This window comes from Oryzias latipes, chromosome 21, assembly GCF_002234675.1.
Source record: "Oryzias latipes chromosome 21, ASM223467v1".
In the NCBI taxonomy this organism is placed as follows: Eukaryota; Metazoa; Chordata; class Actinopteri; order Beloniformes; family Adrianichthyidae; genus Oryzias; species Oryzias latipes.
In genome coordinates, this window is record NC_019879.2 from 20,174,974 (window position 1) to 20,202,854 (window position 27,881).

The window sequence follows — 27,881 nt, forward strand, 5'->3', positions numbered from 1 at the left end:
GTGGGATTTTTTGCTGCCTGTTGTGAAAAGATTTTCTGCAATATTATAATTATTATTTGCTAATCCTAATTATTTTGGCTTTATTTACTCATGTTTGCTCAGTTCTTCTAAACTGCTTAAAAGATCCTTCTGACAAAGGAAATAGTTGTGTAAAGGGATGTTAACCTGCTGCACACATTTTTTAACCATTAGATCTTTGCAACCCCCACATGGCTGTGGTCACTAGTAATTACCCTGCTTACAAAAACTTCCTGTCTTTCTATTTTTAATTAACCCATCCATGCTGCTGACATGAGTTGCAGAGTGTGCTTGCCTGTTGTCACTTTCTGCTTCTGCAGCAGTGATTGTCTGTTCATCTCTATGTCTTTTGCCTGCTTCCTACCAGTAGGAACAACCACAATACTTGTAATTTGAGTTAGTGTTTGTGAAAAAGAAGTTATCAAATGTTATTTCCATTTGCCGTGATTGCTTTTTTTCATAAATCAAAATTCAAATTTGTACAACTGCAGCAACAGGTGCAGAGCAATTTCTACACAAAGCTGCTTCTGCTTCTTTTTGAAACACAACACACACATATTGAGATTGATTGCATTTAGTTAAAACCATTTCAAGATTCTGAGAGAAATTCCAACAACTCACAGATATTTAATTTGCTGCTCAACACTATCAGGACATTTTGCTGCTAGGATTAAAAGCAGTTTTTACTTTTTGAACACAGAAGTGTCCCTCAGGATATCTTTAATGTACAGATGATTCATTAGGTCAAGGTTAAAACCTTTATAAGACATTTTATCATGCTTGACATTTTAGTGCAATGAGGAATGTCCTTGCAGTTTCCTTCTCAGGCTCTGACCGACCAGCGAGTCACTGTTAGGCTCCATAGCTAATACTCTGGAATTTGAAGGAACCAAGGAAAATAAACAAGAAACCACGATGTACCAATGACCGAACTATCCTGGAATATTAACCTTATTACTGGTCTAACTCTGTCCTTCCTTGGCAACTAAATTCAACTTTTTAAAGTAAAAATGTGAATAGATAAGACTGCAGTGTCACTGTGGGAGAATTGAAATATGAAGCTTGATAAACAAACAGGAAGCCCACAGTGTTAGGGAGCATGGGAAGCCAGTGGGACAACTTTTTCTGTTGTTATTTTATGTACAATAGACTACTGGTCAAAGGTTTTAAAACTGAGAAAGTTCATTTTTCCAGTTCAATATGTTAAAGTTTAATGAAAATCTTAAAAATGCTGTAAAAGGGTGCTTTGTCCTGCAGGGGTCCAAACTTGCAGCAAGAAAGCTATGGCTGAGACATTAGAACAAGACAAGGAAGTACTGCCAGGAAGTACTAAAGTTTGTTATGAACCAGTGATTAGAAATGTGAAATCTTCGGTTCATTTTATTAAATTTGTGTATGCAGTCAAAAAAGGTGAGAGGATGGCTCCATGGTGTGTGGTATCAACTATCAAACATGGAGGAGGGAGTGTGATGACATGGGACCTATTTTGTTTGAACCAGCTTATACAGCCTAAGAACAAACAGTTAACACTGCATTGATTTCCCTCTGGAATGCTTAAAGTTGGTTAGAGGCTCTTCCTACAAGAAGATAATGACCCAAAACAAAAATCCATGTGACACAAGAACTGTTCGATGATAAAAGAACAAGATGGGAAACTTGTAAACATGGAGTGATCAGCACAGTCTCTAGTGAACCCCATTGAACTGGTTTGGAATAAACAGGAAAGACGAGTGAAAGAAAGGAACCAAAAAGTGTCAAACAGGTATGGAAATATCTGCAGTAGATTTGGGAACAACTTTCTAAGGAACGTTTTATTCCTATTGTAGAAATAAAATCCCGTGATAAGGATTAGCTGTTCATTTGTGTCAACTTTGATCAGAGTATTATTTTGGTCCATCTGTCAATTCCAGGACTTTTGTTTGTAATTCTATTTATTTATGCTTCCATTTTATTCGAGAGAGAGAAACAAAACCACACCTTCCCCTTAATACAAGTAACTACCACGTATCCTGTCATATCCTTCCATGTCAGTTTTTTGTGTCTTGTTTTTGTGTTGCAAGAAAATCTCAGCAATTCTGTTTGGCTTAAATTCCGCCTGAATCTGGAATCTGGGCCAATGTCATGGAAAATCAATTTCCTGAGCTTTTAGGTGTATTATAATCGTGATGAAAAGAAACCCCAAAGAAGTATTTTGATCCATTCACACATATCTGAGTATTCCTCTAAAAACCTAGCTCCCATCACCAACCCCTCCCAACCCACGAAAACGAGCAGGTTCTCACGAGCTGACGTAGACCAGTGAGAACAGCCCCTTCCAAGAAGTGCCAGCACCGCCCCCAGGCTAACACAAACACCCATTTTCTCTACGGAGATAGCAGTGTTAGGAAAAAAAATGCTTTCCTTTTTTATGCACAATATGCAACATTCATCTTTGCAAAAGTTGTTTGCTTTTGTGGGCGAGACACAACCACGCTGTTTCTAAATTGATGTCAGGAAATGGGCGGCACCCCACACGGAGAGAAAGCCGGTGCCTCAGAGATCGAGTCGTCTTACTTCCAGGTTGGAAAAGAACTCAAGAAAATAACTAAAATTTAATAAAAATTTCATTATTTTGTGTGCCAAAGAAAATATATCATATATTTGGATATTGCGTATTCTAAAAGGCTTAAGAATACCATGGAAGAAAATAGGGTTAAAACCAGATTGTTAAATGTTTTATAAAATGCCAATGGAAGGATTGAAACTTTTTTCTTTTTAGAGGAAACAGTGGACTTGGTTGTAGAATAAGAAAAGAGAACACTCTTCTTCACGATTGCAATGCAATAAAATCTATCCCTGATATGACTTTTAAAAAAATCTAAGCTTCCAACAAAGTTTTTAATTTGTACCACAAAACATTACAATCTGATTGAAAAAGGTGAACAACACCAACGCAGCCATCAAAGATCAATGTAAATTTTTGGAAGTGAATGTGGGAAAGTCTTTTGAAGTCCCAGCATATTTTTTGTTATGTGTTTATGACCTTTTGCAGGTCAGGGATAAGGCTGCAGAAAAACACTGCATTTGCTTTTCTGTTATTAACTTTCAAAAGTTGTTTAAATTGTTGCTTGCAGTTTGCATAATGTATGCATTCATATTAACCCTTGTGCTATCTTAGATGACCCCACCCTTGCATTGACGTGTTATTCCTACCATGACAAAGGTGGATAAAGGTGAAAAGATTTCATGTAATCCATGGACACCAGTGAGGATCACAAATCATTGAAAAAAAAAAGGTTCAGTGCACTGTCTAGTGGGTCTAGATGACCCAACTCCCAATGTTAAAGTGCCTAGGATAGCACAAGCGTTACAGGACACATAAAAATGACATTTTGTATATGTTATCGTAGATAATAATGCAAAAATATCAGCACTTTAGTTTAAGAAACCTATTTACAATTACAAAGGCTGATATTAACTATAATGTCAGGTACGGGGGTTGATGCAGAAAATGCAGAGACGGGAGGCACACAGTTCCAAAGCAAGGGGTTTATTTCCAAACAAAAGACGCTGCCAAGCAGGGAAACCATAAAACCAACTGTCGGGGTTAACAGGGAAGCAGACAGTGTGAAACAGCACAGAGGAAGGCAGTGACCAGACATATATACAAACAGGACTTACGAGACTCAGGTAAAAACGATCAGGGGAGAATGGACATGGTAAGTCAAACTCAAAACTAAGACAGGTAGTGAGAACCTTCAAAATAAAACAGGAAAAAGAAATAGAACCCTAATCATAACATACATATTTGTCTGCTATTGACAGACAAAAATTACATTTTTTTGGCATGAAGTAGACTCTTGGTTTGTGTGTGTTTCCATTTTTGTATGAGGAATACAGCAATAGCAGGAGAGGAGAAAATCGATCCCTTACCGAATGTACAGAATATCTATACCTTTTTCCCATAACAGCACAGACATGTTGACATATATGCAAGTATTATTTTCCAGTCAGCTCTATGAGTTTCCACATAATTCAATAGATGCTGCTATTGAGCGTGTTTACACCTTAATGTCAAGCTGCCAGACACTGTGATGTGATAGAGATCGAAACCCTCCAACCTGATATGGTGTGATGTTCCATTTGAGCGAGTTTGTCCTTTTTTCATCCATTTTAACAGGGCTAAATAAGATTCAATCAATTTTGACCTCCTTGACATTTGATCATTTTGCATTGTTTCATGTGGGTCCAATTATTTAATCCACCCCTCCCCCCCCAACCCCACCCCCCGCACAACTCCATCCCAAGAGATGAAACAAACAAAGACCTCGTCAATTTCATTATTAAAATTCACCATTAAAAAACAGCGCAAAATTAACTAATCCTTTAATGTGTTACATCATTCTCTGTCCTTCTTTAAGCTTAGGCTGTCATCAATTTTAATTGTTTGTGCTTTATTTTTGCCTCCAGTTCTGTCAGAGTCGCACATTCAAGCCTGCCAGTAAGTCCGACTCACGAAAATGTTAAGAACGTGTCAAGAAAATGACACTTTTGCCTTTTTTGAAATGCAAAGGTTCTTTCCCCCTCTTTGTTGGTATTTAAAATGCTGTGGAACAGCTAACCTAAAGCCTAACAACCAACTACAATGATGATATAACTCCGTCTGGATCAATAGCAACCCCTGTTCAGGCTGCAAAGAGAACTTTTACATAACCAAACTGCCTCCAGTGAATGATAACATGTTGTGGTATTTAGTTCTTCCCCATCAATGGGGAGTCAGTCATTATTTTATGTAAAGGCTAAACTTAGTGACCTTGACTACCATACTCTAAAAACTAGGTGGTTATTGAAGGTCATCACAACTGTTTGAGCATTTCTTTGAACCTTATTGGCTGTTTTAAATGATCATTATTATTCAGTTGATTTATTTTGGCAAAAATGCATTTATGTATGACAACCACTTTTAGGACGCATTCATTTGTTTTTTCAATCTTCCAGTAGTTAATTGTTGTCAAAAAATAACTAACATGATCTATTTATTCACCCCCTACCTTACTTTCAATAAAATCATACAGAAAGTAAGAGCTACAGCTTGAATTGGTGATTTAAAAAAAATGTGAATAAAGTGAAAATGGCAAGAAGGTTTTTAAATATTCACCTAAAATTATTTTATTTTGAAACTCTTTGTTTTTTCTTAAGTTTTAAAAATACACTTTGAGTCTGAGGATAGGGGAATCCCAGGAGACTAATAGCTTTATGTATGCTAGCACAGATAAGCAAACCTCTAACCAGCACTATGCTAATTCATTGCAAGCAGACAAATTTTGTCCATAAGAGGAGGAGAACAGGAGATCCTCTTCTCCGAGTTTCTTCCCAGAGCTACCTCTGGGGATGTTGGTGACCTCACGGATGTTTTCTTCTTGATCCCTTTGTTTTCTCAGGTAGGAAAAGCTGCATCTCTCTGCCTGCCCACTTCCCACAGCTTCATTGTTAGTATGTTGTGCAGCCCAAGTATGATTTCTTTCACAAATGTTTTGGTTTTGCTCCTCAGCAAGCCACCTTTGCTTCTTTGAAGCTGAGCTGGCTTGCTTTGATTGAGGTCAAAGGGTCTGAAAAGTGCCTAAATCTGCCCAACATCCCTCACTAATAGCTTGATATTATTGCAAAAAAACATATTTTATGTTGAACAGATTCAGCTTTTCTTCATGCTTGAGAATGTTTTGGAGTGCCCTCCAGGACACAAGCAGAAGTCCACGTTTCAGACTGTAGAGCTTGTTTTGTTTGCACTATTTTGATCTGTGTAATAATTACCGTGTCCACACATGAAAACAGCAAGCTGCTTGTTTTCTGCAGGCAATCGAACATTTCTAAGAATGTTTCACAGCTGCCTTTCAGAGTGTCTTTGTTCTTAAATTAGCCTTGGCACTGCAAGAATTGTTCCAGTTTCTCCGCGTACGAGTCCCTAAAGGAAATCGCAAGAAAAAGGTGATTGGACTCTTCTCAGAAAAGCTGCTCCTGTTTTGTATATTTCAGGAATTATGAAATATGGAATTATTATTATTTTGGATTCATTTTATATATCCTGTTAATCCTGCTCAGAGTAGCTGGGGAATGAGGGATTGAAGGGTAGAGTCCAGCTGTTATCATGTGAGTGGCAGGATGCCATGCAGGATAAGTCACTGGTCCATCAGCTGTGCCACAGAACCCAACCAGGTACACAACATCTTTTCCCTATTCACAACAGACAGTAGTTTTTTTATATGAAATAGGAGCAAATGTTGTTTTTATTATATTTTTATACTTACATTTTATCATTCATTTTTATCATCTATAGTATGATTGACAGAGTGAAGCTGAAGTTCTATGTCTTGAAAAAAACATCCCAAATCATTACTTCTCCTACATGTTTCAATGTGCAACATGAAACAGGGTTCTGCAACCTAAGGGTCCGGAGCCGCATGTGGCTCCTTTATCCCTCTTATGTGCCTCTTTGGTTTGAGGAAAAATACTAACAATTTCAACAAATAACGTTTTTTTTTGTTGTTGTCTTGGTTTGTTTCTTTTAGTAAATAAAGTTGTGCCATTATGTTTAGATTTTTAACGTGTCAGATACCTGAGCAAAATGATGCTAAAATATTTTTGATTTACTGTCATAACACTGTCATATTACATAGTTTTCTGAATATTTTCCCTGTTTTTATAAAGTGTATTTATTTTCCCTCTTTTAAAGGGTAACGGGGTTGGAAGGGGATTTCTTTAGCAGCGTGCTCGTCCTCCGCCTGCGCCCTTTGTGGAGTGGAAACAAAGAGGGCGTGTGCCGGTGGGCGGGGCGCGGGCAGCAGGCGCCTCCCCCGCGCATGATATGCCGGCTCCATTGAAATGAGCGGACAGCAGAGACAGCGCAGCGCCACAACGGCGGCCGGCCCAGTCAGGACGCTCTTTACAAAACAGGCTGGGAAGCGGAGCTGCAGTAGTTTTGAGTGTGTTTTTAGGGGGTTCTTCTGAGAAACTTTGACTTTAGAGAACTTATTTTATCCAGATGGAAATGATTAGGAAGTACAGCGCTCTCTCCTCCGTGGTACCCTGAGGTCAGACCCGCCGAGCGCAGAGATGGATTCTTTCTTCGTGGAGGTAAGCTGGCTCACTTTCTTTCAACTTTTGACGCATTTTAGTCAGCTTTTATTGACCTTATAAGCCCTCCACGAGTGTGGCACCGTTATTGTCTTTGTTTTGTTTTTCCATTGTAGTTTGGACTTATCTGGTTTTGGATCAAATCCTCTTTTTCTGAACTTTATATCCAAAAAATACCCACAATTTACCCTTTCAATTTGGTGGTTTGGAGGCTGTTTAAGTCTCTAACACATCCTCAGGATACAGCTGTGATGGGAACATCACCCACACCCATACCCCCCTCAAGACGCCCATCACTCTATCAGTATACCCCCCCCCCCTCCAAAAAAAGTAATTTATATAAACACTACAACATATTTCATCCAGCCATTCCTGTTCTGTAAAAGCAAAGCTTTTAGCTGGATGTGTCACATGTGCATCGGACTCCTCCAGTAAAGACTGTCTGTCATTCCTCTGTGACTCAGAGGAGGGTGCACATGCGCAGACGGACGTCCCGGGTCTCGTCCCTGTCTGGAGCAGCATGAACCCTGCATGCCTCCTGTGACTCAGTGTTCAGTTTTTGGGAGGAAACCAGCTTTTACTGAGTACCTGAGTTTCTCCATAACTTAACAAAATCTGTTATAAAAGAAAAAAACTTGAATATTTGTTTTTATTTATTTATTTACACTTGTTTACGTTGGGATGTTTAGTCTTTTCTTCAATTTTAACACATTGTAGAGGAAACAGCACACAGAACATAGGAAAAAAACATGCTTCTATTGTGTTTTTTTTTAAATAAAGTTTTTTAAACTGTTGCTTCCATATTGTTGTTTTAACCTTCCAGGCGGTGAACAGATGGAGAGCAATAGGTAGTGCAGTTAAAATTTGTTATTTGAATTGAAAATGTTCATTCTTATTTATTTAGTTCTTAATCTGTTGGCTTTTCCTCTAAACTGCACTTAACTCATTTTATTTTTTTGTCTTAATCCACGTATTAACAGAAATTCAGTTTAGCATCCGAAAAGCTTCTGTCTGACCAGAATAATCCAGAACATTCTAAAGAAATTACCATAAAACCATTCACATCAAAAGAAATTATGATAAAAAGCAGTGAAATATATTATTTTATACATTTAGTATGTATTTTGTGCATAAAAACGGACCTCAGGGTTTTTTTTACGTTACGTGTTTTAAATCTGCAACATTTTAAAATATACATGGAGGTTAATTTAAAACATTGCTTAAAATTGTTTGTTTTTATTGTTTATGTATTTATTTACTGTAAAACCATATTTACTGAGCATCATTTGTAAATGCAACCTACAGCAATTGTGTCTTTTATCAGCAAAGGGCTGACCTGTCTTGGTTTTTATCGTCTTTTTCTGTGTCATGGAAAGAAGCCAGCTTCTGAAACACCAGAGAGCTTGAGTTTGGATTTAATTAAGTGGGAATTCTGGAAGCAAAAAAGACGGATTAAACTCAGCTCTGGGAAGACAAGTGCAGCAGGAAATACTGCACTGATTTTCATCTCTTTGATGACCAATAAGAGCACTTTTTAAATCATTTTCCTCATTTGACTCCATTTGTGCTTTAACCATATACGTTTTTTTTATGATGACAGGAGGGAAATGGGAGGAGCTACATCTACTAGGGTGTGTGTGCAAAAATCCATCCTGAATGCTCCTCCTGTCCTTCAGCACATTCTCTTTTCACTTGACCCAGCTCTATAAAACTCTTTGCACCTTTACAACACACCCAATCCGTCTCAAACTTTCACAGGAGCGTACTTCACAGCTGTCAAACTTTGGAATCCGACTGGCTTTTATGTCAGGAAAACATAAATACTCAAAGAATTTGGTTGGTATTGTGTATTTATATTCCAATATCCCTTTTCCTCTCATTTATCCTCTAACAAATAGAATCATTCACACGCGCTCACACGCAGAAGATATTCTACTGGTCTATGAAACATCCTGTTGACAAAGTAGAATCTGAGCTATGTTCAAAACCTTTATAGCAGCAGCTGCTGCACTCTGCGGAGCCACAAGAGGATTTTTCCACACCCATGGACTCCTTACTTGCATTGCACATCAAATTCTTCCACCTTAAATATACTCCGACGGAGGGAATCCCAAATTCCTGGTCCTGACCCCCAGCCCCATGTAAGCCACACACACTCACATGTGAAGATCCATTCTTTTCATCCTGAAAACATCCGTAGACCTAATAGCTATTTGTGTCATGTTGACCAGAATGCTTGGTTAACGATCTCTGGTGACACCGATAGCATGAGAAACCTGTTGGAGTGCTATTTTTCTGTCATCAGTTTTGCTCTGTTACTAAGCAGATTGCTGTTAAAGGAAGTACAAAAAAAAGGAAAAAGGAATATTACTGACAACATACTGAACTGATTTGATTTTGACTTTACAATTCAGTTCAATGTATGATTGTTTAGAGAAAGAGTTTTTTTTTTAATTTCAATCCAAAATCTCTTTATTTGGTTCAGAAAACCAGTTTTCACTAAAAAATAAAGTGGAAACTTTTTTTTTAACAAAGTTGAAGACCCACTCTAAGGAAAATCGTTTTTTAGTGTTTTTAAGATGTTCTTTTGGAATTTTTTCATGATATATGTAGAAATTAATGCTAATGGAATTAATGCTGCTAATGTTAGGTTGGGAGTGAAGGGCTGTAAGCTAGCTGGAGAGCACATTAACGGAGGATGAGAAAGGGGGCAGGCTTACTCCACACCAACAGTCCCGCCCACAACTCAGAGGTCAATTTCTAATGAAGCTTTACAGAAACTATGACCTAATAAACAACAGTTTTTTTTATTTTGATCAGAAATGGTATAATCATAATTAAAATCCCACTGTTAACGCTTTAGTACTAGATTGAAAGATGATTGGAGTGAGACATTTTTCCATTAAAACTTCAATGGATCCATTTTTTCAATCCAGGGTCTTTTAAGCATCTCTGCTGAGTCTGAAGTAAACCTTAAACAGAGACTGAGCAAGATCGCATCTAATTAGTGAATTTTCAGACGATGTTGGCTGTTAATGGTTTGCACAGTGCAAAGGCTGTGCTTTTATTGCGCTTCAGCAGAAATCCAGCAGCTTTGGTGCAGACGGGAAAAGGTTTAATCCGTCACAAGAATGCTGCAGCTAATTATCAGCAGACATTGTCTGACCACAAAGCAGAAAACAGGGATAATCCTCACTCTTAATGACACAGATCGACAGCATCAGGAGCGTTGCTGAGGCTCATAAAACAGCTCTGAATTTATTGACAGAAGCAACAGTTTAAATATGCTTTGTAAAACTTCAATAACCCATTGAACCGTTTTGTTAGGCCAGTAACTTCAACCTCCAGCTTGGTGTTTGCATTTCATACAACTGTATCAGTAATCTGACCCCCCCTCCCCTTTATCTCCAGGCTGAACTTCGCATAGATGCAGAGTGCTGTGATAACCTCCTGCTGACACCAAGCTGTTGACTTTACTTGATCTGCTACATGACCAAGCTTTTCAGACAAAGCTGTCTGTGCAGCAGTCATGAAAAGTAAATATGTATTTATCTTTTAGCAGCTGCTCAATAAGTAACAAGAAGAATGTCCTCCTGTCTATTAGATAATGTTGATGGACAAACGGTAAAGAATCTGGAGTCATCTGATTTTCTGCCCTAAACAGTTTATATATATATATATATATATAATTTCACGTTGCATGTATTCTCAAGTATCTCAAGTGTCTTTATGGAATATTATCACAAAAGGATAGGAAATTGAGCACTAACACCCATCCTTCCTGCTCTGAGTGTGTCAGATCATCTCTAGATGTGACTTGCTCTAAAATATGAATCACTCATATCTGCATCGTTCCAAGTAAAGTTCATTTCAGAACTGTCACTACTGTGTTTTTTGTTGTTCGACTTTTTTTTTTTTTAGTTGTGAAACTGGAGTAGCAAAAAATATTTGAGGTTTAATTCCAAACCCAAGTTACTGTTTTTCTTACCGGTTGTCATCAAAGGATTACTGTGTGACTTTAGAACTGAAGCTTGTTTCTAGTCTAAAATAACTGGAGATAGATGAGTTGACCAAGTGACCACTAGGGGCTTGGCTATGCAAACACGTCTGTACGGTGGCCCTGGAGTGCATATCACACCAACATCACTCCAATCAGTGATGTTCCATAGTACCTAACTTTTCCGGTTTCTTGATGTGTTTCACCTTTTTACATTTCATTTGTAATTCTGTAAATTACTTTTGTCTTCTAAAACATTACATTTTTTATTTTTTTTTATTTTAATCAAATTGTGTTTTGGTCTGGAATTTTTGCTTTGATTTTTTTAAAATGAATTGTTGTTTTTTAGAACTTTTTCCTTTGCTTTTTCATTTGTTGTCATCTTTAACGTTCCTGCATTGAGTGATTTGTTGGTTTGATTTGACCGTACGTATATCATTTTCACTCAAATGAAATAATCAATACTACAAGAGAAATATCAACATTATAAATCATGTTCAAAACCCTTTTTTTGTCTGTATCTAGTTGATAGGAATCATGTAAAAAATGTCTAAACCTCCTTGATAAACTGTTATTCATTCAATATTTTTTTTTTGCTGTCATTGTTCTTAATAAAGATACTTTTATTAGTTACTTCAACTAAGAGTCTCATTAGTGATAAAAACAAGAGTATCTCATCTTTTTTTTAACTTTACTCTTATTATTTTCTTCGAAGGCCTCCTGCACATGTAACTATTGAATCTGCATTATAATGCACCCATCCTTTGTTGCGTGCCTGCATACGTTATATTTTTAGGACTGTGAGACTTCCAGATTAACTTTTTCAGATTTGGCAGCAATCTTTTTGTCTGGTAATCACATCCATAGGAAATTAATGTGGCTGGTTCTGCTTGCCCAATGTCACACAAACACTCACAGAGACACAAGTTTGTCAGTCTTCACCTTAGCTGCTTTGTACTTACAGATACTGAGTTTATTATGGGTGTCGCTTAAATCCTCTAAATTAAGAGGTCTCATCTGGCAGCTTAATAACAGCCGACCTGTGATTACTGCTCCCAGCCCAGATGTTGACTTTCCTCTTCTAACCCCTTATGATTACTCTGCACAGAGGCAGGTCATTACAGATTGCAGCGTGCAAGTCTCTGAATGCAAAACCCTCCAATAACTACATAAACATCCATCCATGCATGTAAAAGTATTCTCAGCAAAACAGCCTTCTTTAATCCAATAAAAAATCAGTGTTTAGTTATAATTTAAAAGAGTAAAGAGATATTAAACACTCATGTGGCATGTTTTCCATATTCTGTGGAGTTTAACTATAGTGAAACTCACAGTCACAGCATGCTAACTTTCCTATCTCTTTTCTTTTTATGTTGTTAGAGCACCCAGGCATGTTTGTGTGTTTTTGCCTGAAGCTGTGCAGGATAACATGTTGAGATTCTGTGTTTTCAAGACTCTACATGCCAGATTACCTGTCATGAGCAAATTCGTCTTTGGTCACAACCTATCTATTGCAGTAATGACCTAAGCAGTCCAAATAGAGAACAGAGCAGGAACGCTAACAAACAGACCTGCTGATAAATAAGAAAGCTGTAATTGAGCAAGTGCAACTTAATCATCTTAGTACAGTCCAGGGAAGTCAGTTGAAATATGTGCTCCCAAATTTTGCATTTGTTTTGATTTCCTTTCACACTTAAAACTGCACCAAACCTGGAAGTGTCATGGAGACACATCAGCTGTCCTACTGGGGGTGATAGTACCTGAAATGAGCTTTAATAAAACAACATGAAAAAGAAATACAGCACTTCCTGCTCCTGACTATTTCTTGTTGAAAATTTGACATCTGAAAACCACATTTACAATATTAAAAATGTTTCCCCCTAGGTGTGAGTGTGCGTGTGTGTATGGGTATGTTATTGTGGCCCTGCAACTGGTACCCCGCTTTTGCCTGACAGTGGCCAGGTTAGGCTCCAGCAGCCCCGTGACCCTGTAAGGTTGAGAAAATGGATGGATGGATGGGTTATTGTTTCTGCTCCTGTGCATGATTCATTTTCTTTCTGTGGTTTACTTCCCCTCTTTGGTGTGTTGATTATGCATTCGCAATCACACTGTATGGAACCTCACCAAAATTTCCTTGCAAGTAAATCAGGACCATTTGTTTTCATGCAGACGTTTGTGTTTGGTCTGCATAAAACTGTGGCCTGACAAGATATTTGAGTAGAAAAAAATGGTGAAGACTTAACAGTTGAATGTGAAAGTGTCCTTTGACTCGGGTGTACAAGCAAACAAAAATAAGATTATTTACGAGCTCTACGGTAAATAGATTCTTTAACTAACAAGTGCTTAACTACGGTACACTCGGATCAGCTGTTTAATGCATCACAGTTAGAAAGCTCTGTTAGAGTGAGAAAGAGCCAGTCATTAAAGCTTAACTTGTGGCTAGATAATAAAAAACAAGTTAAGCTCAAAATAGGTGTATGCCAATAATGCCTAAAAGTATGGGTTTAGAATGGTTCAGTACTTAGTCCTCATCATTTTGTATTTATATATTTCTCCTCAATCCTTTATTTTGTAGTTGGAAATGGAAAGTTAAAGATTTCTTCTATAAATACCAACACAATTCAAACAAGCTCCTTTATGTTTTGAGAATTTCTTTGAGGATTTTATGTGAAAAGGCTCTGCCCGGTGAATGGAGTGAGGAGGTTGTTATGCTGGAACGTCTAGAGTTGTTTTAAAACAGTTGGGCTGGCTTCCTGCAAAAAGTGAAACTAGGAGTGAAGGTCAAAGACAGGAGTCTGATATCTTATCCCACTGGCCATGCCTTACATGTAAGTTAAACAAACAACCAAAGTCTCTAGGAGTCCTGACTGGGCAACATTCCTCGAATATCTTTAGGATTCCTTTAGCAGTCAGACAGAGACATGGGGATGAAAAGGTTTTGCTAAGCGGCCCACATACTGTCAGTTTACTAAGTTGAACTTAAAATCTAATCAAACCCACAGTAATTGCATTCTATGCATTGCAATGATGCTCATTTTTCATTGGCTGAAAATCGTCCAACGCAGAAACTCAAGGTGAAGCCTTAAACTGTGATCTAGAAAATGGGAATGAAATGAATGAAAACATGCTCCCTCAAGATAAGGGTGTAAGACAGTCTCACTGTGCAAAGAGTCTGTGGCAACGAGCCAAGCGTTCCTCTTCTTTATGTCATGCTCCTGCAGACATGATTAATTATGCAAATTCTTTTAGGCAAACTCAGTTAGTAACGTAGCAGATTAGCGGCGTCAGACGACGATCGGGAGGAGCCCTCTTCATCCTCCAGGGACTGTGAATGTCTGCTGGCATAGTCATGCAAATGCAATGATCCACCACAACTACAGGCTTAATTGTTGTTATGACCCAGTTGCTCATCAGTGTCTTCTCATGTAAACAAAACACTGTTTTAAAGTTATTATTAGTTATACTTTTACTTCTATCACAGTTCTGGTCAAAAAGCTGTTATTTTCAAGCTTTTTTAAGGCTTTCAAAGCAGTTGATGAATTTCCTTCCACACTCCCTCCTCCTCCATCACAGCCCGGGGAAGCCCTCTTCCTCCTCCTCTTCCTCCTCCTCCTCCATTAGCAAATTTCTGATCAGCTGCTCTCTGCATTGTTGCTTCATTCGTCTCCCAGCACAGATGTTATAGAGGAGGCCTTTAATCATCTGATGTCTCTCCTCGGTCACCCCAGAGCCTGCCCTCACCTCAGGCTGGCTGTGCTGCAGACAGATGGTGCAGAGGGAGTAAAAAACAAAGACAGGAAAATGTAGGACAGGTTTCATTCAATACTTCCTTCCCAGAACAACAGTTTAAGACCTTTTGAGAAATGTTTTGATCTCTTACAAGTCAATGACAGAACTTGATCTATAGCTAAGATGTTGCTCCTTAGAGCCTATAAAACGCCCAGTGGGTTCATAGGAATTTATACCATGTGTTATATCTCTTTTTTTCCATTTTTATTTTTTACCTACCAGTATGTCTTAATGAGGCTTTAGAAGATTACTGACCATTAGACAATGTTTTAGTTTGCAAACGTGTCACAAACACTTCATTGTTTCCCCTTTAACAGAAACAAGCTCAATAGAGGGGTTGCAGTAGCTGGCATTAATTCTTTTGCATTGTTGTTTGTGACAATTTGAACTTTTACTACTTGTAAATTTTTTTTAATTCAGCAGATTAAAGGATTTTAGCATTACTTGTTCATTTAAGCTCATTTGGTAGCATTGCATTAAGATTTAAGGCACTCCAAAACTCATTTTATTACCTTAACTGTGGAGCTGGGCTTACTGGTGTGCTTTGTGTCGTTGCTTTAGTGCACATTAAGAGGTTCTCTTCAATTTATAGTTGTGAAAGACAAGTAATGATCCATGTTGCTCTTGGATTACTAAAGAGCTCTGGGATATGACTTTGGGATTTTATTTGTCAAAATTTTTCAAAAGGGGATAGAATTTGTTGTCCTATTAATTAGAAGACAACACATTACCTGAGTCACATGTATGATCAACAAGTCTGTTGGACTGAACTTGGATTTATAACTGGTATTTAATGGTTCTAAATTGATGCCTAGAAGGAGATGTTTGACTTCCTGTTTGAAGGAGGTTTGTAAAAGAAGTGACAGAAACGAGGTTTGTAAAAGAAGTGACAGAAACTACGCCATTTTCCTCAATACCTGCTAGATAACATGTTAAATCTACATGTAAGTTCCCATAGACTCCATTGTAAAATGGCTTAACTTTGTTCATGAAAGAAGCACTCTATTGTCTTTATTATTGCCTCTGTGTATAGATTTAGTTCAAATGGCAGTCATCCTGGTAATATTTCTTTAACCCTTGTGCTATCCTAGGCACTTTAACATTGGGAGTTGGGTCATCTAGACCCCAAAAGTCAGTGTGCTGAACCTATTTTCTTCAATGTTTTGTGATCTTCACTGGTGTCCATGGATTACATGAAATCTTTCCACCTTTGTCCACCTTTGTCATGGTAGGGAGAACACGTCAATGTAAGGGTGGGGTCATCTAAGATAGCACAAGGGTTAAGAATGTAATAATTTTACTGTAACAAAATATAAGACTTTCTAAAAGGGTCCAATGCAAACCAGTAGATCATGTGACCAAACTCAAGGTGACCAGTGTTTTCCAGGGATATGTAAAGAGAAACAGTGGTTTATTTACTCCACTGCCTAACTGTAGCCCGTATGGCTATAGTTAGGCAGGTCTGGGTCCCCCTGTGCTGGTTGTGTCAGACAGAAGGGCAGAGTTGTGTCAAGAAGGGCAGTCGACATGTTTGCCATTTATTTGTTTTTGTGTAATTTTTTTCTTTTATAGCTTCTAGTGAAGATATTTGTCAACAGTACAGGAATAGCACTAGAGTCAAACTTGTGAACAGCTGCTCACTGCTGTCTGCTGGCTATCTCTGTTCATCACAATTTCCTGAATCTACACCACTATTCAAGAAATTACCTTATAACAATGAAGTGGTAACTCTTCGGTTAATTGGTTATCTTTTGCTGTCACTGCCTTTCTCAACTTCTTTTCTGGGATAGAAAGAAAGAGCTGCAGCACCTCGTGCTTTGTATGCTCTTAAATATTTAGGGGGGTATTCATTAGAAAACTCTGAGCTGTTGTTCATTATCCAAACTGCAGAAACTTAAACCTGGAGCTCAGGGATCACATCATCTGGCCAGCATGGCTTCTGTGTCAGAGAGCATGATGGGACGTGGCCTTACAGACTGTTTTGGTGGCTTGAATTACTATTGTCAGCTGGTTTTGCCTCAGCAATGCTACACGTGGCCTTTGACAGGCAGCGATAGGAATGTGATTTTGGCTGCAGCTGGAGATGTCGTGGCAGCGTTTCAATTTTACTTTTTTAATCTAATCATTAAAACATGTGGTGAGCAAAGACTTAGGAGAGAAGTCAGCTGACACCTAGTAATTAAACCCAGAGATGACTGGACTTTATTACCAAATGTGCAGTGTACTTTCCAGTGATTAGTATGCGAGAAGCGATTGTTTCGTTGTTGTTGGAAAGGTTAGTTGTGCAGTGTGAGGTAATTCAAGTCTGTTAGCCTCAACCCAAGCTGATACCCGTGCCCCTTTGTGTCCCAGCTGCCTTTTGTTTGGGATATTTCCGCCTGGTTAACTTCCGAGCTCTCAGTCAGAGGTGGCTTCCTTTGTCCTGACTTAGAGCTCCAGAGGACGGCGAGGGGCGGAGCTTTTCTGGACCATCTGTTGCTGCGGCTGAGACAATTTATCTTGACTTTATACCCTCGGGCCTCAGAGTCTTTGCGCACACGCTGACATGACCAAACAAATGGATAAACACAGTTCTGTGTTGGTCAATTGGGCACGCCAGTCAGCCTAATGCCTCTCCGATTAACCTAAACTTTACTTGCAGATAGCGATTCTGGGTAATCAGTAGGATTCTTAAAATTAACCCTTAAACATTTTTCAAAAATATTCAATCAAATTTGGAATAATTAATATTGGTGTTTAACATAACATACTTAATAAGGAACTGTGTAAGAAGTCTTTATTATTTTTTAATGACTGCACATATAGATGAATGCTGACTGTAAAAAAAAAAGTCTGAGTTACCAGAAACTAAGTTAAGCACTGAAGGGAACATAGTCTCAGCCATGAGTGACAAGGAGATTTTTAATCAATTATTTAAGTGTGTCAAAATGTGGAGGAGATCTGCATGTTTAGGCAGATCTAGAATCGGGGCTGATTGGAAGCAGAGCAGTGATGTTTCTTTTTTAAGATAAGATAAGTTTAAGCCGTGGGACTGTTCCTACAAACGCACTCACTTTAAAACGTATGACAGGCATCTCTTAATACTCTAAATTCTCTGATTTAAAGAACCACTTAAATCATCTTTTGAGCTATTTTAATGGTGTCCTAGTTATCCCAACTGTTAGAATCCTTACAAAATTGCGCTTATTGTTTAAAAGCTCTCCAGCAGCTGCGCTCAAGTGCTCCGTTTGAAATAAAAGTCACAGATCAAATCATTAAAGAGCCACTCCAATGAAAATTGTTTTTTAGTGTTTTTAACATGTTTTTGTGGCATTTTTCCCATGATAGAGAACATATATATGGAAATTTCCGCTTAAAATTGATTTCAGAGTATTTCACTATTCAAAATTTGAATCAGGACGAGAAATACTCCAGTTTGAAAAAGATTGTATCTGTTACGCCTAAATAGATCATGTAAGGTTGAGGTGTGAAGGGCTGTAAAAAAGCAGGAGGACATGTAGACACAGAGCTTTCAGTAATGGGGAGGGGAAGGGGGAGTGGGCTTGCTCTGTACCAACGGTCCTACCAACAACTCAGAGGCAAATTTCTAATGAACTGAAAAACTTTGTCTAAAAAAGTGACACAGGTTTTTTGATTTTGGCTAAAAACAATATAATCAAAATCAAGATCTTGATATGTCATAAGACTATTACTACATTAATTTTTAGGTTTTTTTGTGTCCTTGTTTATTAAACTTAAGAATAGTAAGAAAGCGTATTTTTCCTTTCATTAGGCTTGAATTCGTTAAGATGTGACGTTGAGTTATAAATCTTTTGTAGCAGCAAGGTTCTACAAAATTGTAATCATTTTGAACAGACACGAAGTCTTCACATCAACTTTGCAATGGCTACTAAAGTGAAAGAATTCATCTCGTTTTGAGAAGGTTTTGTGAATTTTTTGATCTTCTTTGATCTGATAATGTTTGCCTAACATCTGTTTTCACTGAGTTTGCTAATTAACCAACGCCTTCGAAAATTAATCTTGAAAAAATCTGCAGGTGATTTATTCGCAAGCCATCCCAGTTTCTCCTGCCCCAGCATGCCCATTTTTGTTATTTTTTTACATGTGCAACTCACTAAATTCACAGTATTACAACATGTTAGTGTTTCTACACCGTCAACGTGATGGTTAGTCAAAAGAATCTGCTCTGGATCAAGTGTACAGGCTGGTTTCTGGTAAATCTGGGCCCCACCTACAGGATTTTCAATTACGTAATAACAACCAAGCTTTTTAAAATCTTTAGAGTAAACTGATTAATCTCTGCTGTGGGCTCACGTGGAGGAGCTTTTCCTGAATCAACCCTGCATGCTAATCTGGTGCCAGGCAGACACGGTCACTGGCTAGTATGAAAATCTCCAGTCACCTTATATTCTGTGGAAACTGGGTTCAAATGTGGCCCCGTGTTGCAACACACACTTTATATGTGTGATGTTTCTGTTTGTGGATGTATTTTTCCAGACAATAGCAGGTGGGGCAACATCAGCTCCCCACACCCTTCCTCTTCCCCTTCTCACTCCTCTTCATCCTAATTTACCCCCTCCCCTTTATACCCCTCAGTCATTCCCCATGGGTGGATGGCCAATTTTTGCTCTGTTCCATTAGCCAACTCAGAAAAAACATAAACCTTGATAAAAGAAATATTTTTTACAATTGCTGATTTAACGGATTAATGTTAATTAATTTATAAATGCCCAAATCTCAGATAGAGGATGAGATCCCAGATGAATGAGACATTTTAAGCTGTTAAAGACCCACTCCAATTAAAATGATATTTGTGGTGTTTTTAACACATTGTTGTGGCATATTTCTCGTGGAGGACATATATATAAAGAAAATTATTGAGCTTAAAATTGTTTTTCTAAGTATTTCTTTAATCAAATCATTGTGGATCAGGAGCAGACAGAAAAATGCAGTTTTCAGCCTATTTGTGATTTGGAAAGTATGCTGGGCAGGCCACAAGCTCCCTGCTCCGCTCCATTCTAAAGCATCCATTCGCACACACATAGATCCATGGACATCAGTGGTGTCCAACTCCAGGTATTGGGGGCTGGCCCACTTTCCAGAAACCCTGCCTTATCTGCTGTTGATCCCCTGGATCCGATGTGTTTAGCCAATAAGGAGCTTCAATGGCAGGTTGATTGGAAAACATTCAGGACACTGGCCCTCAAGGCCTGGAAATGGACAGCCCGATGTATGTCTTAGTTTTCCTCATTCGAGCTGGCATCTGGCTCAAAACTGTACGACTGGATAGCTCTAACATTGCTCGGCTTTTATGTTGCACCGATAATGTTAGGTTGGGGTCTACAGGGCTGTAAGCTAGCAATGAGGATATAAACAAATGGATGATGGTAAGGGGGCAGGCTTACGCTACCTTAACAGTCATGCCCACAACTCGGAGACAAATTTCTAATAAAATTCTGCTGCTCTGAAAAAAATATCTGATAGAAAACGACAGGTTTTCTGATTTTGACTAAAAATTGCATTATCCTAAAGAAAAGATGATTGAAATGGGACTTTAATGACATTTAATGACAAGATCTCATTTGGTTTTGATTCCTCTATCTGTTTGAAAGAATTTGTCGTATGAGTTTATGAATTGAAAGCCTCCTGATCTTACCCCTGACCCTGGTGGAAGACACATCAGCACTCAGTGGACAAGAGTTTGTGCACATGGAGCAGCCTGTTAATAGTTAATGAGGATTGATGTCTGAAAGTGGTGACCTTGTATAATGTTTCCTAGCAGAATCCATGAATATTGATTTTTTTTTTTGTTTTCAGTTTATGCTTCATTGTACACACACAATTCACTTATGTGCCGTGCTTGACTGACCACGTCAGTGGTCACGCATGGAATGATGTATGGGTATTAAGAAACAAGTTTTTTGACAGAAGCCGTGACTCAGTTGTGCCTAAACGGGGGGCTTTACCAAGAAGCCAGACAACATACAAAATATACTTCTACATTTCTACAAGTTTTATAGTGGATTCCGTTTCTGTCACATCCTTTCGATAAACTGGCACTGTTACAACTCCACAAAGTCCAGAACGACGTGGTCATTCTAAAATTGTATATCCACCACTGTAAGGAAATGGCAGCTCATCTAAGCAATCAGCCTCAGATTCCTGTTTTTGCTTCTGGTTACTGAGCTGCTAACAAACACGTCTGGGAAGGTCAGTGACTCCACATGGATACACAAACACAGGACACCCGGCCGCCCAGACCAGCTGCAGTGCGCCGGACCTAATCTTCATCTGAAAACAGGATCCCATCCAGGCTAATGGTGAACCATTCGTTCTGGTTTGCCCCACTGAAACATAGTGAATAGAGATGCATTTGTATTGATTTATTTTGCTAAAGTGTACTAAAGCTTAATCCGAAACTGAGATCTTTCATGCTTTTATTCAGAGGGCTTACAAAGACTGTGACACACTGATGGGTGTTTGAGGGACGACATGGAGTTAATTGTGGGGCCTTAGAACACACTGTCTGTAAACGCCATGGAACAACCAGGCGACCAATCAGCAGGCGATTACTGTACTCTCTGAGGTACAGCCACTCTGTAAACTGTCTCCTTCAGAAACAAGTCGCACACTAAAAGCTTTTTTGATGGTTTTATAGAGTAACTAATCTGATGAGCTTAACCTTTTTCTGACATTCAATCAGGACAATTGCCACATCTTTCCAGTCTTAGAAATGGCCATGTGGTAGGAAGAAAGAAACATTCTCAGAGAAACAGGAAAAAAGCATGGTTTTCTGTGAATATTTGAGCTTTTGTTCACTCGTCTGGTTTAGTTGTGCATTTTCACAAATCCATAGCTGTTTGTAAACGCAAATGCAGATGTATTTTATGTGAAATTTCGGTGCCTCTCTTGTCCGGATGCTAAAGCCGGGCTGTTGCTCTCTTGCAGGGAGCGCGTGTCTGGCTCAGACACAAAGAGCACTTGCTGCCTTCCACCGTCAGCTCCTGTGATGACTTGTGTCTGGTTCTAGGGACCGAATATGGAAAGGTAAGAAGGCCTCTTGATCACCTCATTGTGACCCCATCTCACCTTAGAATTACCCACACGAATACTGATGAACTTGACAATTAAGGATTAGCAACAATGAGAAGCTAAGAAGGAGCAGAAATGTTGCATTAGCACACAATGTTTTTTTTCCTTTTTCTTTATAAAATAGCTTTTCTTTCTCTCAAGAGCCAGGTTTTCCTCGAGATTCTTCTTTAAAATGTTGCTTTTTGGCTTATTGCATTTATTGTATTTCTGCATAAATTGTAACTCTAACATAGCCTTAAAAAAACTTTTTTAAAAATGGTTTTATAAGTTTATCTTTTTGAATAAACATCATTATAAATTTTACTTATTGAGCTGTCAAAAAAGTCGCAGTTTTGTATTTCATTGTCGGCACGTAGCTGAGGTTTGCACTGCCAAGGTTTTTTTTGTTGCCCTCTAACCTTCAGGAACAATGTTGTTTAAAGAGATGTCTTGATTTTAAGCCATGTTTATCACAAATAATAGCCATTTAGCATTTTAACACAAACACATCAACCCCATTGACATGCATAGGGGAGGAGGGGTGATGATTTTGGCTTTTCCAACACAAACTCATACAGATGCCAGGGTGCTCTGAACAAGATGATGTCTGGCAGACAGCTTTTAGCTGCCTGAAACTGGATCAAATATCAAGACAAAGAACCACACCACATCAGCAAATCTACACTCGAAAGAGGCTTAAGTAGGAAAGGAAGAGAAATTTGCCCAAGCTGGCAAGCTGCATTGTTGCATGTTCTAATTGAAAGGTCTTCAATGCTAACCAAACAAATGGACAAATGTTGTCATATCTTGACGCTAAAAAGTCATTTAGCCCAGTTTCCTACTGACCGAAACCCAGCCTGCTTCTAATTAAAAAAATAAAAAAATAAAAGACAAGTCAAAGATGGCATCTTCCAGCATTATGGGTGGATGGACAGTAGATTAAACCAGTTTTGTGACTTATTAATACTCTAATCCTGAATGACAAAACTCAATTAACTAAAACCAAAACTACAAACGCATCTTGTATTCAGATAGCTTGCTTTTTTTATTCAAAACAAATGAATATTAACCAAATGGTGTCTTTTTAAGAGTTATAGTTTTATTTTTACACGTCTGTCTGTAATTGATTTCCTGCATTTTTAATCTGAGGGGTCTGCAGTGTGATCAACGCCTTTTGTAAGAAAGTATGAATGACAGGAATGAAGTCTCAGTAACAAGTCACTTATCTGTTTGGCAGCATATTGCGGTCTTTGTGTCTGAAGGAAATCCTGTGGAGGGGAGGGAGAGAGGGGTGGCGATGAATGCTTAAAAAAAATGATTTCCCACTCAAATGTCTGTGGGTCAGAGATGTCGGATCTGAAGCCTCAAATATTTCAGTCTTATCTTGTGGAATGCCTTTGAGCTAACCCACAGACAAATGCACAGAATTATCTTTTTTCTCTCCTCAGTTTAACAACAATCTATAAAACAAAGAACCACCTCTGCACTTTTGACCTAGTTTGATTCTTTTTATGCTAATTAAATGTAGTTTTGTCTTCCGTCTTAAGTGAAACTGAAACAAAAGTTTATTTTTTACTAACTGTCACTGAAATAGTTTGAGGCACTTTTTTAGGCATTTGGGAAAATTGTTTTGTGTCCAGATCACGGGAAATGCGGTGAAAGATTCGTCAGATGTAAACTGACTTGCCTCTCAGTGAGATTTTATTACCCCTCTGTGGTCAGTGGTGGAGATGTTTTCAGCATGGGAAATCAGCGTTGTTTTGTCAACCGGTCAAAGAGAAGACTGACCAGAAGGATGTTTGCTAGTCCTTTTAATCCAAAGGAATTTCGCCATGCGCCGCAGGAAATTATAAACAACCTTCTGGCTCATTTGACATCACATCTTTTTGTAGCATGGAGGGAACCACAAAGCTGCATCTGGCCAGTTGCCAATCCGTATCATTAGAATATGTCATGTGAGCTCAGGACTGTTAAATGGGTTGTTGTCGAATCCTGGAATGCTCCAGCTGGAATCACAAGAATGTAACGCAGAGTAGTACACAATAATAATAATAATAGTAATAATATTAATACATTGCCTTTGGATGATGCTGGCAGAATTTCAGTTTCTGTGAAAATATATGAATGTTGAAGCAAGACACTGAAGTCCCATTCCAATTATCTTTTGATTCGTTGTAAAAGTGTCCCCAGTGGTCTTTTGATGAGGATTATGTTGGTTTTAAGCTAAGTCAAAAAACCTGTGTTTTTTTCTACGACATAATTTCTGCAGAGTGGCTGTAGTTCATCAGAAATCATCCTCTGAGTTGTGGGCAGAACATTTGGTGCAGAGTAAGCCCCCTATTTTTACTTTTTTTTACTTTTTTACTTTTCCTATTTTTGCACATTTTGTATTTGTATTTTCGCACATTTTGAACACCCCTCATTCTTTTGCACATTGCTGTCATTCTTTTTGAACTGCAGTAACAATTGAATTTCCCCAATGTGGGATCAATAAAGAATATCTCTTTCTCTAATCTCTATTTCCCATCATCCCTGTGTTTACATGCTCTCCTGCTAGCTTACAACCCTTCACAACCCTTACAAATGGTGAGCAACATTAGAGCTATCCAGCCGTAGAATTTTGAGCCAGGCGTCAGCTCAGAAGAGGAAAACAAAGACGTACATGTACGTACTATTTGTCTACAGTGGATGCCTCAGAATGGAACAATGAGCTTGCAGACTACTGACTGTAGCACCTATGTCACAGCTTCAAGCTTTTGCCAATGACATTTTTTCGTCCGCTCCTATTTCACAATGATTTGATTGAAAGTGTACTCAAAGATGCAAATTTAAGCTTAACTATATTTATGTCCTCCATCACAAGAAAAATGCCCCAAGAACATGGTAAAATGACCAAAAAAGGGATTTTCATCAGAGTGGGTCTTTAAGGATTTATCAAAGTCCTTGTTCAATTCTCCCCCCCCAACAAATTTGGAAGAACATGCTCAGTGCTTAATAAACAAGGGGAAGAAGAAAGGTAAATAATGCAAAACCATAAAAAGCTTGGGTGACCACTAAAGATCATTTCAAAAAATAAAAAAAATGTTTTCAAAAAGCTAAGAAAGATCCTTAATTGTGTTAAAGAAATGAAAGTAATGATTAAACCAGTGATGACAAAGTTACATGTAAGCAGCTGGTTGTAAATCATATACTTAGTGAAATAAGAAAAATGAAAAATCTCAATTGAGAAAGAAGAACGGAATGTTAATGCAGATTATATTTAAATGCAAATGGATTTAGCAGTTTTTTTTTTAACTCATTCAAAATCATATCAGTCCAGGAGTGATTAACCCCGGTAAATGACTAATATTTGACATTTAGATGGTTTTATAGACTTTTTTTTAAGTACCGGTAATATTAATTTTAATCTATAAAAACAGTTTGACATGCATTTTTGCAGAAATTGCAGGTCTTCTAGTTGTGGGACTGCTTTTTTTTTCTTTTTGGGTCATTAGTTAGCATAATTCTGATTAGAAGCCCAATACAAATTCCTGGCCTTTATGAAAGAGAAAGATTTCCAGTTATACTTAAGACAAAGGGGTTGATGTGACCGTATATTACAATTATATCAGCTGATCTGTCTTTGGTTGTGTGCGTTTCAATGTGTATTGACTCCCAGTGAGTCTTTGGACATCGTCACATGGGGATGTGTAAATGTATCATGGCAGCCTTTTTTCTTTTGCTGGTGGGATGTACCATTATCCATCATTGCAGTGGTTGCATGGGCTCTGCCTTGACAGGCTGACCTGGCTCCTGTCACGTTAGCTGTAATATCAGCGTTCATCACTGTCTCCTCATTCATAAATGATACATGGAGCCGCGAGTGGACAAGTTGGATCCGTCAGACGCACCACTCAGCAAATCTGAACATTGTCTGGACCTGTCAGTTTGAAGACATCGATCTGTTGGGCAGGTGACACAGACTAGGTTAATGATGAGTGAGCTGTGACCAGAGTTGTGAGTATTTTGGACATAGTTAACATCAGACCGAATTTAGTTACTTTTTAGCACTCTTCTGGCTCAGGTTATGCATTATTTTCTTCACATTTGCATTTTTAACTCATGTTACTTTTTGTGTAATAAATTACAGTACAGACCAAAAGTTTGGACACACCTTTTCATTCATAGAGTTTTCTTAATTTTCACGACTATGAAAATTGTAGATTCATACTGAAGGCATCCAAACTGTGTATTAACACATGTGGGATTATAAACATAACAAAAAAGTGTGAAAAAACTGAAAATATGTCATATTGTAGGTTCTTCAAAGTAGCCACCTTTTGATTTGATTACTGCTTTGCACACTCAACTTTCAAAGTCTCCCCAATGCAGTCCCAAAACCATCAAGCGCTACAAAGAAACTGGCTCACATGCAGACTGCCCCAGGAAAGGAAGACCAAGAGTCACCTCTGCTGCTGAGGATAAGTTCATCCGAGTCACCAGCCTCAGAAATGGCAGGTTAACAGCAGCTCAGATTAGAGAGCAGGTCAATGGCACACAGAGTTCTAATAGCAGACACATCTCTACAACTACTGTTAAAAGGAGACTGTGTGAATCAGGCCTTCATGGTAGAATATCTGCTAGGAAACCACTGCTAAAAAAACAAGCAGAAGAGACTTGTTTGGGCTAAAGAACACAAGGAATGGACATTAAACCTGTGGAAATCTGTGCTTTGGTCTGATGAGTCCAAATTGGAGATTCTTGGTTCCAACCACCGTGTTTTTGTGTGATGCAGAAAAGGTGAACGGATGGACTCTACATGCCTGGTTCCCACCTTGAAGCATGGAGGAGGAGGTGTGATGGTGTGGGGGTGCTTTGCTGGTGACACTGTTGGGGATTTATTCAAAATTGAAGGCATACTGAACCAGCATGGCTACCACAGCATCTTGCAGCGGCATGCTTTTCCATCCGGTTTGCGTTTTCTTGGACCATCATTTATTTTTCGACAGAACAATGACCCCAAACACACCTCCAGGCTGTGTAAGGGCTATTTGACCAAGAAGGAGAGTGATGGGGTGCTGTGCCAGATGACCTGGCCTCCACAGTCACCGGACCTGAAGCCAATCGAGATGGTTTAGGGCAGTGTTTTTCAACCAGTGTGCTGCGGCACACAGGTGTGCCGTGGGAGATGATCAAGTGTGCCGTGGGAAATTGCCCTCAGTAACTGATCTAAAAACATTTTCCAGTTTGCAGGTAATAACAGTTATTTCAATCGGCATTCTTCGTCTACTCCTGATTCACAATGATTTGAAAATATAAAAACTCAGAAATGCAGCTTTAATCGTAAATTTCTTAATATTTGCCCCCCTTCATGAGCAAAATGCTACAAAAACATCTTAAGAACAGTATAAACATTAGAGTGGATCTTTAAACATTCATTGTCTTTTAGTTTTCAATTGATCAAAAAAAACTCCTTTTTTTAATGCTTTAGCGTCAAGAAAATAGATTGCCTTTAGAAGTGTTTTTTAACTTTTTAGAAGTATCCAGTCCTTGTTGTTTGAAATAGATCACAGATGGGCTCCAGGGCATTTCTGGATAATCAATCAATGGAGCCATTATCTGTGCTTTAATGTTCAGCCATGACTCAGCTCTTTGAAACATTACTGTTATCGTACATGCATGAATGAGACCAAACTTTCATTTATATGGCTGTGCAGATTTTAAATTTAGGAGAGATTCAGCATGGCCGCATTGGTGCAAAATTCCCTCCGTCTGCATTTTGTTCTCAATCATCATCCTTGTTAAGTCCCCCCCCCCCACACTTTTTTTTTCTCTTGGGTCTGGGCGGGACCTCCCAGCAGCAGATGGATTCACTGGAAGGCTGGCTACTCCCCTCATACACTGACTGCTCCACCTC

General features: G+C 38.6%; 1 protein-coding gene across 1 annotated transcript in view; it reads left to right on the plus strand.

Moving 5' to 3' along the window:
• Positions 1 to 6,873: 6,873 nt before the first annotated feature.
• Positions 6,874 to 27,881, plus strand: part of LOC101172290 (unconventional myosin-X) — a 56,237-nt gene continuing 35,229 nt past the window's right edge. The window contains exons 1-2 of the mRNA XM_023950642.1: positions 6,874 to 7,128; positions 21,863 to 21,961. Of these exons, the coding sequence (XP_023806410.1) occupies positions 7,108 to 7,128; positions 21,863 to 21,961 (120 nt within the window). The 5' untranslated portion in view covers positions 6,874 to 7,107. The remainder of the gene's footprint in view (positions 7,129 to 21,862; positions 21,962 to 27,881) is intronic.